This window comes from Saccoglossus kowalevskii, chromosome 22 (assembly GCF_978046115.1).
Source record: "Saccoglossus kowalevskii chromosome 22, keSacKowa6.1, whole genome shotgun sequence".
Classification (NCBI taxonomy): Eukaryota; Metazoa; Hemichordata; class Enteropneusta; family Harrimaniidae; genus Saccoglossus; species Saccoglossus kowalevskii.
In genome coordinates, this window is record NC_140662.1 from 27522264 (window position 1) to 27536252 (window position 13989).

Genomic DNA, 13989 nt, shown 5'->3' on the forward strand with positions numbered 1-13989 from the left:
CAGTTGCTATAACACTAGTGGTCGTCTTCACGACCATAATCATGGCTTGCTTTACACTGATGGAATCACGATACACGATAAAAGCATGATTTTATCTGCCACATATCACAGGTCCTGTTATATCGACGTACAATCAACAATGCAGATTAGTTTTTTTTCTGGCTGAATTACGTGAAAACTTGCATTAACTGCAAATATATATGACATAATTTAAAGGGCACTTTATCCAAATAAGCCAGAGTATTATTATTATTATTATTATTATTATTATTATACTTAAATTCTGTCATCCCAAAGCATCGGGTGATTTCGGGAGGGTCTATTACTTTCAAATGCATTTAGCAAATGATGTCAACATCACTGCACAAACAAATTAAGTTTACAAACGCTTCATTGATTATTATTTATATAATGATCATTGTGTGATGAAATATAATGCGAGTTCGATTAATTAGTATGGGTTTCCAACTAAAGATAAATTATTGGAGTATACATCATCTTGTGAATTTTCATATATCTGAACATATCTCTGTCATGTGTTTGGTTGATCACGGTTACTAGAATAACTGTTAGGAAACTCTATTGTTAGATATGTTAATTATCCTTTGACTTCACTTTGATGAGTGATCAACCACTATGACGTCATCGCTTATATTGCTATCTCCGTTCGTTTTTCATGTGTGTCCATTAAAATAGAAAAAAAGCTCATTAAGTCGAAAGATCGACGTAGTAGCATCACCGACTTCTGTGCGAATACTGTGTGATACTCGAAGTTTCAATGTTCTCGAACAAAATTAAAATATCGCTAGTTTATTTTGTTGCCAGATTTGCCGTCTGTGAATCAAAATTGACCTTGGCATTTTGTACCGAAAAAAACTGAAAATGTTCTAAAATGTTAGTATTTGTTACTACGTTATTGTTTGGGTATTTTAATGTTGTGCTACGATTATCATAACTTGTTTCAATCGTAACTTTAGACAATGCCGATTTGTTGACATTAGTGACTGTCACAAGGCTTGTTTTCAGTTAATTAATAATGGCAGCCAAATGAGGACCAAAACGACCTTACCTTGTGTTGTTGGTTCTTTACCCATTATTGGGGTGACCAGGTTTGGAAATGTACACGAATTCGACACACACGCTCGCAATGACAACACGAAGATGCATTAACTTTCAACTCAATATTTAATACAACTATAAATGTACGGAACAACTGATATATACACACGGCTTCAAGCTCCAGTCACGAGTGACAAGTGACTGGAGTATGTAGAGCCAAAAGTAAAAAAAATATGTAAAATTCAACAAAACTATTTGGTATTTCAATTAAGTGAACCGTTCATACCAGAGTTGGCAAAAGTATGAAACCCAACAAAGCATTGAACAAAATAACACACTACGACTCTAAAATAATTCTGAAATAATAATTATGCATACCATGTCGACAGTACAGTTCATGTGGAAGCGTAGACCTGCTGTGCACGCTGTCGAAGTGGAGATGGACACGCCCTATTCCAGCTGGCAACGGAGCATTGAACCGGTTAAACTCGACGAACCAAAGGCTTCTTGGCAATGTGGTTTAGAGTAATGCGTCAGTTTCTAGGAAATGTACTCAGCTCGCAGAACCATTGGTGACATCCACTAGAAGACTGCATCCATGGCGATTTCTTAACAAAGGATAATAGAGCCGGGCCTTCCGACCTATGAATGATGTGCACACTCAGCAACTGCTGACAATAGATTTTCCATTCATTAAATACCATGCATGAATTAGCATAACAGACAATTAGCATGTAGATCCTTTTCAGTAAGCAATTAGTTGGTTCGTTGACATTGGTGGCGTCCTTATTACTCCACTTAAAATTAGCAGACGTACGTGCGTTTCACCTTGAGTGGGGAATCGACGTCCCACATACTCAACACAATTCGTTGCTGGGATTATTCTGCCCAGGTTATATTTATCATTGCAAATTTGCATGCTTCATGGAATTAATTTTATAATAATTACATTACTATGATCTGAAATTACATATGTATTTTGGAACCTTGTGACATACCTCCCATTCCTAAGACAAAATCCACCCGTTTCATATCACAACTACTTGGAGTAGATTTGTCTTCAAATATCAGTAAAATACACCTATTTTCATGTCACAACTACTAGGTGGTGATTTTGTCTATCCACAATACAAGCGACAAAATACATTAAATATAATACCAAATACTGCACACAATATTTCAAAAATCAGTTTCTTGGATAGTGCTTCGGCTAAGATAATCTGCTCCTACATTTTGGGAGCCTTTAATCGCCACGATTCTATACCTGAATGATTGTAGGTATAAAGCCCACCTGGTCAGTCTTCCATTTGCCATTCTAGCACGATTCAAGTAAATCGACGACTGGTGATCAGTTTCAATAACAAATTCTCGACCATACAAGTATTGCTGGAATTTACGTAGACCCCAAATTAGTGCAAGACATTCCTTCTCAATTACTGAATAGTTAGCTTCTTGTACAGAAAGCTTTCTACTCGCAAAAGCTACAGGAAAATGATGGTCATCGTGAATTTGCATTAAAACCGCGCCCAGACCGGTATCAGAAGCGTCACTACGTAAAATAAATGGTATATTGAAATCTGGAAGTTTCAAAATGGGTGGATTACTGAGGGCGCTTTTTAGCCCTTCAAATGCTTTTTGATTTGGTTCTTCCCAATTAACCTTCTTTGGTTGGCCTTTCCTGGTTAGATCATGTAGGGGTGCGGCAATTGCCGCAAAATTCGGAACAAACTTTCGATAATTACTCGCAACACCAATGAACGAGCGAACCTGCGTGATTGTATGTGGCCGCTCTGTATCGAGTAATGCCTTAATTTTCCCAGGCATTGTTTGCAGCGTAACTTGACCCACCCGATGACCTACGAACTCTAATTCCCTGAATCCCACGTAGCATTTACTCGGTTTAGCAGTCAAACCTGCTGCTTGAAGTCTAGTCAAAACGTCTGAAAATGTGCGCAGGTGATTTACCCATGACTCTGTATAGATAAGAATGTCATCCACCAAGTTTACCACCTTTCCTTCCATACCATGGAGGACTATTCGCATTATTCTTGAAAATGTGGCTGGACTATTGACCAATCCAAAGGGCATATATCTATATTGGTACAGGCCAAATGGAGTTAAAAAAAAGCAGTTTTTGCTTTTGACTTGGCAGTTAAGGGTATTTGCCAAAACCCTTTGGTTAAATCCATTTTTGTGAAATACCGTCCGCCAGTTAATTGTGCGAATAATTCTTCCGGGTTGTGCATCGGTTCAGCATCAAACACGGTAATTTGGTTCAATTTCCGAAAATCTGTGCAGAACCTTCTTTTTTATTAATACTATGGGGGAGGCATATGGCGAATCTGATGGTTCTATAACCCCCATATCTGACATAGGTTTAACATCTTTAATGATTGATTCTCGAGTGGAAAAAGGAGTTGGGTAAGACTTCAGTCTTACCAGCTGCTCAGATACCAGTTTAATATCATGAGTTCCTACCATTGACCTGCCCGGGATATCCGTTAAAGTAGTACTATATTTTCTCAAAATACGTTTAACTGCATTAATCTGATCGATATCTAAATCAGGACTAATATGTACGTCCTCAATAGTTTCCTCCCCTTCAATAGGGACTACCTCAACTAACCCTATAGGGGGAGAGTCAGAGTTATCTATCCTATAGTCCATATCCTGACTTTCAATTAGCCCCTTGGCTACATACTGAAGTACTCCCAATTGCTCTACCTTCTCTTTTGCACGAACTTCCTGACCTCTCACCTCGTACTTTTTGAGCATGTTAGCATGATAAAGTTTCAACCTCCCCTCTTTTTCAACTCTATAGTCTACCGACCCCACACGTTCTTTGATAATATATGGTCCCTGCCATTGCATTTGTAATTTGTCATTAGATGTAGGCAAAAGTAAATGTACGTGATCCCCCTCTTCAAACTTTCTATACCTGGCTTTCTTATCAAAGTGATGTTTGTATTTACACTGGGATTTCAACAATTCTTTTCGTGCCATTTCGCATGTGTCCTCTAACCTTTCCCTTAAATCCAGTACATACTGATAAGTGGACTTAATTTCGGGTTTTACAGTTTCCGATGTCCACACCTCCCTCAATATGGCCATAGGGCCTCTCACGTTCCTACCATATAAAAGTTCAAATGGAGAAAATCCAAGACTTTCTTGGGGAGCCTCCCGATGTGCAAATAATAATGGGCTGATATACATATCCCAATCTTTGGGCCGTTCTCTACACATACGTTTTAGCATAGCCTTCAATGTCGCATTAAACCTCTCCACAAGCCCATTGCATTGTGGGTGGTAGGGAGTAGTGGTCAATTGTTTGTTGGACAACAAGCGACTCACCTCTTTCATTAATTGTGCCTGGAACTGTGTACCCATGTCTGACAACACTTGCTCGGGGACACTCATCCTACTATAAATATTAACTAATGCTTCTGCAACCACCTCTGTGGTAATGCGTTTAAGAGGGACTGCTTCCGGATAACGGGTCGCATAGTCTACTAATGTTAAGATGTAGCGATTACCTCGGTCAGTTATGGGGTCAATAGGTCCCACAAGGTCAACAGCCACACGTTTAAAGGGAACATCGATTAAGGGCATAGTGCCCAGGGGCATCTTACCCACTTTTCCCTTAGGGGACGTACGTTGGCATGCATCACATGACTGACAATAACGTTTGATGTCATTGTGCATGCCAGGCCAATAAAACTGAGTTAGTATTTTATCTACAGTTTTACGAGTGCCAAGGTGACCTGCCAAGACGGAATCGTAACCTAATCTCATTACTTGTAAACGAAATTCTGAAGGTACTACCAACTGAGTAAATTCTCGACCTAATTCTATCTTAGGGGACCTATATTTCCTATAGATTAACCCATTTTTGACAATGATATAGGCTACATTGTTTTTACCTGTGGTTTTCTGCTTACCAGACTCAGCCAAGTTACGAACAGATTTTAAACTAGGATCCCCGTCTTGTGCTGCTTTAAGCACCACTACTGTAACATTGTTCGTATCATTTTTAAATTCGGGAACAGTCATGGGATGGTTTAGTCTTTTCTCAGACTCAATTTGGGCTCTAGTTTCTACTGGCTGTACTAACTCGATCCTATCTTGAACCGTATTTCTAGTGGGGTTTATGCTACTATCAATGCTATCCCCATCTTTAGTGGGGGTGGCTACGTTACCACCCCTATCTCTAGTCGGGGTGGTTATACCCTCACCTCTACACTGGGCAAGTTCACCTCCACCTCTGCTCTGGGTGGTTACACCCTCACCTCTACACTGGGCGCGTTCACCTCCACCTCTGCTCTGGGTGGTTACACTCTCACCTCTACACTGGGCAAGTTCACCTCCACCTCTGCTCTGGGTGGTATCAGGATCACCGGGCTCTCTGGCCCCGGGAATATTTCCAATTATCAAGTCAAAAACTGGTGCCTTCATGCATACAGCTTTCACTTTGCCTACATAATAGGGCGTTTCAATATCTATTGCTGCTACAGGAGCATATTGTACGACCCATCCATTAATATGCAAGTACGTACCTCACCTGTAAGTTGGCTGGGTTTAACTAAATCAGTTTTAATCACAACCCCGCTACAACCCGAGTCTCGAAGGACTCTAACGACCTTGTCGTTAACCACGCCCTCAACGAACGGCATTTCCGGTTCTACACTACTTAGGTGATTAACACTAGACATGCTAATTACCGGGACTATGCGCCCACACTTCAGTTCTAATTTGTTATTTTGTTCATGGATATATGGTTCTTTGGGCAAATGGAAGCCGTATTAATTATTAATTAATATTTTAAAGTATGTATACGAGCGTTACATATTGTAAGTGCACTATGTAGAGTTGCTATGGTATGGTATGGGCGACATATTTTAAAATACATAAAACCTTACTAAAAATATACTTTGGGAGTCCAACACATAACGAGACACAAGGTTTACCATGAAGTCACATTTCAGAAGCAAACTAGCTTATATATTGCAGTCGTAAGCTTAGCCTGAATCTAGTCTATCGTTATCCACACAGACGTGATTAAACAGTACTATCTGATGTATTATTATGAAAACCTTAGCATCCCGTTGGCAGGCCAGTCACACTGGTTCTCACTGGCTAGGGAAAAACTGAAACTGAAACTGAAACTGGTTCTCACTGGCTAAGGAAAAACTGAAACGTATATATACATATTTACATAAAATATTGTCCATCTATGCGGATCAGTTGATGCAGGATTTTTACGACCGTATGCCCTTACTGACGTCAACCAAACTTATTATGTGGGAAGTTGGCACCCAAGGCTGACAAGTACTACACCTTGCCCAAGGGTGGCTTGAAGGTAGTTGTGGCAAAGGGTAACCTCATCTCCCAAGTACAATACTCCACAACCGGGGCATATAGTACAGATGGATGCATTTATCATAATATCATAGTGCCCCACAGAGACAGAGACAAAGACATTATGTGTTATTATACTCGTACGTTTTCTAAATCAAGAAATGGCGACTTAACGGAATACTTAACGACTATACATACCAAACTACCATTTTATAACTAGCTGGCTTCCCTAAACTTTCAACCAAGATATCTCTTTCAAAACAAAGCAGATTACACATAAAACCTAAAATTTTATATGCATGTGACTCAATTATGGTAATATTTATTATAATTTTGCAGATGGGGTAATTATCCCCTCGTTTATTATTTGCAAATTCACACTTTATTCTGAATACAACACAAAATGCAAACGTTTAAACAAAATTTAACAGAATAAACACATATTTTTACAATATTATATAAAATTCTTAAATATTGACGACACGTTGATGCTATACACATACATGGAATGTTGAGATCATCATGTTGTGTATGACATACATTAACACTCACATTATTTCTAGGTCTATTTCCTCACACTCATCGTCATTAGGAAGCCTGAGATAAAATTTACGATTCCATATGCGATTTACTATGCATGATATAAAACCGAGACATTGTTGTAAATTTTGTTCTTTATGTTTTCGTGGCATTGCCCTAATTAAACTCCTTTTTCTCTTTTTCAGACCCATTTCTGTGCCACTCAAGATAGTTTATAGAGTCTAAAATGGATTTTAACGTAGTCGAAATTTCGTCACAGATATGTCTCGCGTCTTCGAACATTATAGGAATCAGTTTATGACGTAATCCGAACATTTCAAATTTAGCTTGGTCAACTTCATAATTGCACCATTCACTTTGGAAAACTCTGGAGATAATATCAATATCGTCCGTCGACTATTCTTAATCGCGTAAAGTATATTTTCGACGATAGCTGAAATATGCAAATAAGTATCAAGTGCACTAAAATTATTCTGATGTAAATACTATTTTTAAATGAAATCTAGATCACATATGCGGAATGTGTGACACTATCTATTAATATAGATTTGAATGATTATCATTAGGCAAAGTCTGCAATTTACTTACGTAATCCAGGAATGAAATCTCTATGATGACTATTTACTTTATAATCATTATTTTCCTCTAATTCGTGCAATAATTCATTATATACAAATGTTTCAGCTTCCGTACCCCCTCTTACAGCTACAAATGCATCCCATTCCTTATCATCTGTAAACAAATCTACTAATGATGACGTTGAACGAAGGTTATTAAATTATACACCGTTCATCAAAATATAAGACTAAGTATGTACTCACCATCGTCTTTAGATCTACCAAATAGTAATGGATACATTAGTCTATTCTTTCTGTATCGGAGACACACAACAAAACCAAAAGTAACTAACACTACCAGTAGTAGTGATTTCACAATTAATGATACAATAACAGTTTTCTTTGTTCCAATATTGGCAGCTTCCACATTTACCCTGAATCTACACAAGGCAGTATTTCCATGATTATCTACTGCTGTGTACAATATGTTGTGTACTCCTACGATAAATACATCTCCTGCTCGATGGTTTGATGTCAGATTCAACAGCCCTGAATTGTCATTGACTTCAACATTTGACCACGTGATTTCAGTAGACGACGACCCTTCATCTAATAATGCCGTGATGTTCTGTGGACAAAACACAAATTCCGGAGCCCCTACATCTGCATAATGACAACAAATAAAGAGGTTGGATAGTGCATGGACCTGTGATTCGATAAGTTGTGTTCTATTGAGTTTATTTCCTGCAGAACACAAAATCAATCAAAAATTTGCTCTATGACAGTAAAATCGTTGTCTTGATGTTGAATTAAACTTTGATTGCGTTCAGCGAATCAAATATTTCACCAACGTTACTCAGACTCACCTTCTGTGCAGTATGTTCCATTCCATTTCTGGCTACAAATACAACCATCTTTACGACTACAGTTTCCATCATTTTCACAATTACAAGTTTCATCACATATTGCACTCCAACGATTATTTTCGCATCCTAAAAATAAAATGTGTAATTTGTGATACGCATCATGGTAAGTATGAATATCATATCATACACTACAAGACCTCTATTCAGCCCGAAAATGACAAATGTTTTACCTGTCTCTATCAGAGTCGTGTAAACTTTGTACACATCACCATATATGTCAACCACATTACATTCATATGTTCCAGCATGTTGGTCAGCAACGAAGTTAAATTCTACTCCAAATCTGTAGCAAATTGGAGCAAACAGGAAAAACAATCAACGTAATTTAAGCACACTAGAAAATGCTAGTACATTCATGGGCCCTGATGTTATTAGGTAATCTACCACATAAAAGCATTCACAGCATAAGCTTGTATATGGCAGTGATAATAACAACTAATGTAATGATGTACCAACAGTTCATTAAGTGTTTTCGGGATGTGAGCCAGACATTCATTGGATCGGTCCGGTTTAAGAATGGCAAAGCCAATTCTTGTTAAATGCCATGTTATATGACGCACCGAGGAAAAAAGTACAGTTTCAGGACAGATCGAATATGTATATCACATTGTTTGACGACACATACTAATGACCTCTGATTGTCTGAAACTTCTGGGTTTATATATGGATTAGGTAAAATAATTCATTTTGGTAGACAGGCTCATGTATATGTTTTTGGAATTAGTCCTCATTTTTGTTTTAAAAAATCAGGCATTACGGAATAAATATTATGAACCTATACGTTAACTAAAACTGCAGAGGCAAGGATCACTGTCTTATTTACAGTGCAGGTTTACAAAAGATATCACAAGTGTGTAGTGAAGATAATGCCGTTTTACAGGTCATGAACAGTAATAACCACTTTATGGGTCATCGCTTTGTTCTAACAGTCCGCTAACCTTTGATAGGGTCAATTTTGTTTTACTGGGAAAGTACTCTTTCCTAGTTTCAAACATTGCCTATTAGCAAGTTTGTCAACAATATACAAGACTGAGAGAATTTTTTGTCTGAAATGTGATTAGCACAAGGTTCCCCTCACTATTTGATCAATGATTTTCAGATCCATGTGAATGCATAGCCAAACTAATGAATAAGCTAAGCAAAAAAGGTTACGCAACACACGTTCACTGTGAACCCCACACTATGCGTGCAAAACACCTAAACCTTGCCAATATTACAGTTTCACATCGTTTAGACACGCAGTGTCGTTGACCAATCTGATTAAAATAGTAGTGTACGGGCTGTAATTATTTTAGCTATCAATTTATTTTTGTTTTATTTTTTATTACTTTTGTTATCAGTGCCTTTTATTTTATTATTTTACTTTGATTTTGTGATTTTTTTTAATTCCGCCCTACATACATCTGAGCCTCTACCTATGTAACGAGATTTCAATGAGACCCACTATCGATGATTTTATTCAACAAATCACAGACCTCCTTCTATAGCGCACCTGATGACGTCACCGGGCAGAGTCAGGTCGCAAATACACTCAAACGATCGGTCAAAACGCGGCTTTTCGGTAAGTTTATCATTGTCAAATTCAACGAAAGTCGTTTTTTATTTTTATGTTTATATTGTGGCTTGATTGGTTCCATGTTAGCTCGTTATTTCGGGAGTGACGATTTATTATCTACCGGTTCGACCGAACACCGGTATCTGTTTCCAGTCGCTTGCCCTGGAGACGGGTGATGTTTTATTGACGATCGGGCCAGAGTCGTCTACGGTATTGAAGCCGTAGCTGTAAATATTCAATATACTTTATACAATAACTCTTTATTAAAGTAATTGAGCTGATTTGGAATGAAATAAAATATTGTTTATTTGAAACTCATCGCAATTCATCAGGAAATATTGTTTGCTCCAATATTCTGCGTCGATGCTGTGGGCCGGCGACCGTTATCAATTTAAAATCAGTTTGCATTGTTTACTATAGCTGTATACAAGGTTCTAATAATTACGATTTACTTATGTTTTGCTTCCATTCTAGATAATTATGCTCAGGAAACTTGGCTGGCGAAGATGCATCAGGAAGTGTACACATTTGCTGGAAGTGAACAAAATATTCAACGTAATGACAAAAATTGTAAAATCCTGTTGAATCTCTTTTGTAAAAAAATGAAATACTAGTAATTTTCTATTAATGGTTTATTCAAGTGGGTAAAATATATCCCTACACTGAAAAGTAAGCAACCGACAGCCTGTATAAAAGGGGGCTGTGATTGGCTGTTATTTACGCAAGATTTGAACGGTATTTACATAGGCAATGGGTCAGATCCTTGTTGGCTTTCGCAATTAGCAAAACTTCAAAAAATAAATACTAGATCAAAATAGAATAAATTTACAAAAAAGGCCACAATTAGGATCATATGTTAATCAGACTGGGTCGTTGACTATAATAGATGCCCCAAACAGGTCATTCACTATGGTTAGCATTCACATAAGTGTACTTTAACTATCAGTTATCTGCAGATATTACTTTGTAAATACGTTTTAAAACCTATTTACAATCTACTTAATAACAACCATTTTACAGTATTAAACCAACAGCAAGAATAAAGGGTCACTTGACCACGAGTGGTAATCAATCTTACCTGTCATAGTCATTCCAGATACGAATTAGTGTATCATTATTAAAATTCAAAGTATTCTTTGCTAGAATATTGCCATTGCGAAGCAAGCTTCTTTCATAAATATCAGAGGCGTTCAGGTGTTTGAAATCGCAGACGAACGATAAGTCTCGGCCGACATAAGAGTAGAATGTAGGTGCATTGAACGCTACACTAGGTGCAACTACAATAAAGACACATGTCTGGTAAAACAATATATTCGACAGTATTTCTTTAAAAATACATAATCTTTAATTATACATAAATTCATACCTATATCACAGGCTATTCCTTTCCATCCAGTAGTACATTTGCATGCACCGTTGAAGATATGGCATGTTGCTCCGTTCTGACAATAACACTCATATTGACAATTTTCGCCAAATTTCCCTTCAGGACCACCTGTAACAACACAGGACAGAATAGAAAACTATGCAGCATAGACACACATGGAACATGAGTATAGTAGTATTTATTGTGATTTGTATAATACCAAAGTATAGTCTCATTGTCAACAAACCTTATTGCGTATTTTGACGAACTGTTTGAAAACACAAACCGGCCATAGAAAGGCAATTCAAAGATATTTTTTGCAGAATTCTGAAAGATAAGAAAATACATATAAAAATTCTACGATATGTAGAATACGCAATAATAAAATGATATTACTATTATAGAAACTCAATACATTCTGTTTAAAGATTATAATTCTGAATAAAGTAAAGTTAATAAATCCCATGGTATTAACACATATGCTTGTTACTCGATTAGAAATGGAATCTCACCTATCACATCAATATCATAAAATGCGTGCACAGTTGTCAAGTGGATATTTGGGATAACGTCAGGGATATTTATGAAATAGCACTCGATTTCTTTCTTTAGGGGCTTAAATCTTTTGCAGAAACTGAAAGCGAAATGTTTAAAACTACTCAAAAATGAGCCGGAAAGTTTCATTATTAGTGTTACTTACCGTCATGAAGGCATTGTTGGAACTCTTTTAGCAATTAGAAAATCATTTAACCTAACAGTATCTCTTTTCACAACAGTATTTTATTGGAGCCAAACGACTCAGGCCAACACAAATCTCCGTGATTAGTTGAACTAAGATAGAACTGAACATGACCCCGGCCACGTAAACGCAACAAAGCCGAAATCTCTTTTGAGCCCTCTTAAAATGAAGTTTTATTTAAATCTGGACGTCTCATGAGACTACTTTGTTTGTTATTTCTTTTTGGAAAACTGTAGATGGACGAATTGCACCACCCCTATGATCGCAAAAATAAGCGCTGTTAGTCGGCAACACTTGGGGTCTCGAGCTTCTCTGTCGTTCACGCATTTGTCATGTACAAGAACATGCGCATAACAGCCATATTTTCAGGAATGGTGAACACACAGAGTGATTTCGGGCGCTATTCCGTTTTTTTAAACGAACCGGCCGTGCTTATTCATCATTTACAGTGGACAGCTGATCCCTGTAACTATGTGTAGTTCGAGCTGATCAATTATGATCTGTCGTTTAACATAACAGTTAATTAAAGCTAATTCTTACCTAATTTTGGAAATGAAGATAACCATTGTATTGACAAGCACAACACTGTTTTGGTCATAATGTTAATATTTCCAGGAATGTAATATGAGTTCTTATCTCCCAATATTGCTCCAGCAATTCAATATGAAAATAGTTGTTGATGCATAATATGAGGCAACACTTTCACTTCATCAATGTTTATAATAATTTACTATTCAGAAACATTGTAATGACGAGCTCATCAATTGGCAGCAGTATTGGCCTCGAAGAAAGACGGAAACCAGAAAAAGGATGTGGAAAAACATTCAAGGTTAGTTTCAAGTAAAACTATACTAATTACACATTGTTGAAATTATATTTTAATAGAACTATTTGTCATCCATTAGAGTAAATAGCAATAAAGACCACTTTTTATTAAGCAGCAATTAGGTAAACATGAGCTAATGATAATTATGGTTCTGTCATACAATTTAAAGAATTACTTTTATATTGGCAGAATATTATGAGCTACGTCGATCAACTTCTAAAGTTCAGTCCAAATCAGATGCGAGTAACAGCAAAGGCTTTGAAATCGTACCTGTATATGGCAGATCTGAAGGGCAATGACGAAAACTATATGAGAAAGGCATTGAACTTTTTAGATGAGGCACTTAGCGACAATGTTTTTGAGGTAGATGCTGCTGAAGAAGATGGTCCGATTGGGGACAAAGTTATACTATTAGCAAACAAGGCGTGGCTTTTGTATAATATGGGTAAAATGAATGAGGTTGACAGTTTGATAACAGAGATTGAAAGTTTTCGGGAACAGATGTCAGACAAAGCGGGCGCATATAGCTTGGCATATGACGCGTTGACTAAGAATTGGTTTAGTAGAAATAATTACAAATCTGCCATTCAATGTTATAAATTGGCAATGGAATGTGTCCCTGATCATGTAGATTGGTTGTTTGGGTACACTAGATTAATAGCCAAAACAGAAAACCAAGTTGAATTACTGGATAAAATCCCTGCAATTACCGAAGAAGAATCTCAGCTACGAAAGATTTTGAAATTGAAACCTCGCCATGGGCTTGCAAGGGTGCATTAAGGTAAATGCCTTTTGCAGAAAGGCTGTGAAGTCGAAGCTCTTCAAAATGTAGATAGAGCATTGGAAGATGATGGGAACAATCCCATTGTCATACAAAGGGTCGGGGAGATTTACCGCAAAGTGGGGGAAATTTGATGATGCATCTGAAATACTTGAGGAAGTATCAAATGTGATTAGTGATTGAAAAGTCTTTCAAAACGAAGCATGGTAAAAAGACCTCGCACTTTTATTAAAATGTTTCAATTATTTTCATGAATATTCTATGACAAATCCTAGTAACATAACA

General features: G+C 37.2%; 1 protein-coding gene and 1 long non-coding RNA gene across 2 annotated transcripts; both read left to right on the plus strand.

The window, feature by feature from the left end:
- The first annotated feature begins 8646 nt into the window (after window positions 1-8646).
- On the plus strand, window positions 8647-11300 carry LOC146729478 (uncharacterized). Its single transcript, XR_014928214.1, has 2 exons — window positions 8647-9998; window positions 10467-11300. It is a non-coding gene; the product is annotated as an uncharacterized LOC146729478 (long non-coding RNA).
- Window positions 11301-12845: 1545 nt separating this feature from the next.
- Window positions 12846-13703, plus strand: LOC146729479 (uncharacterized). Its single transcript, XM_085495863.1, has 2 exons — window positions 12846-12926; window positions 13113-13703. Exons 1-2 carry the CDS (start codon window positions 12846-12848, stop codon window positions 13701-13703), a joined length of 672 nt encoding a protein of 223 aa, XP_085351989.1.
- Window positions 13704-13989: the final 286 nt, after the last annotated feature.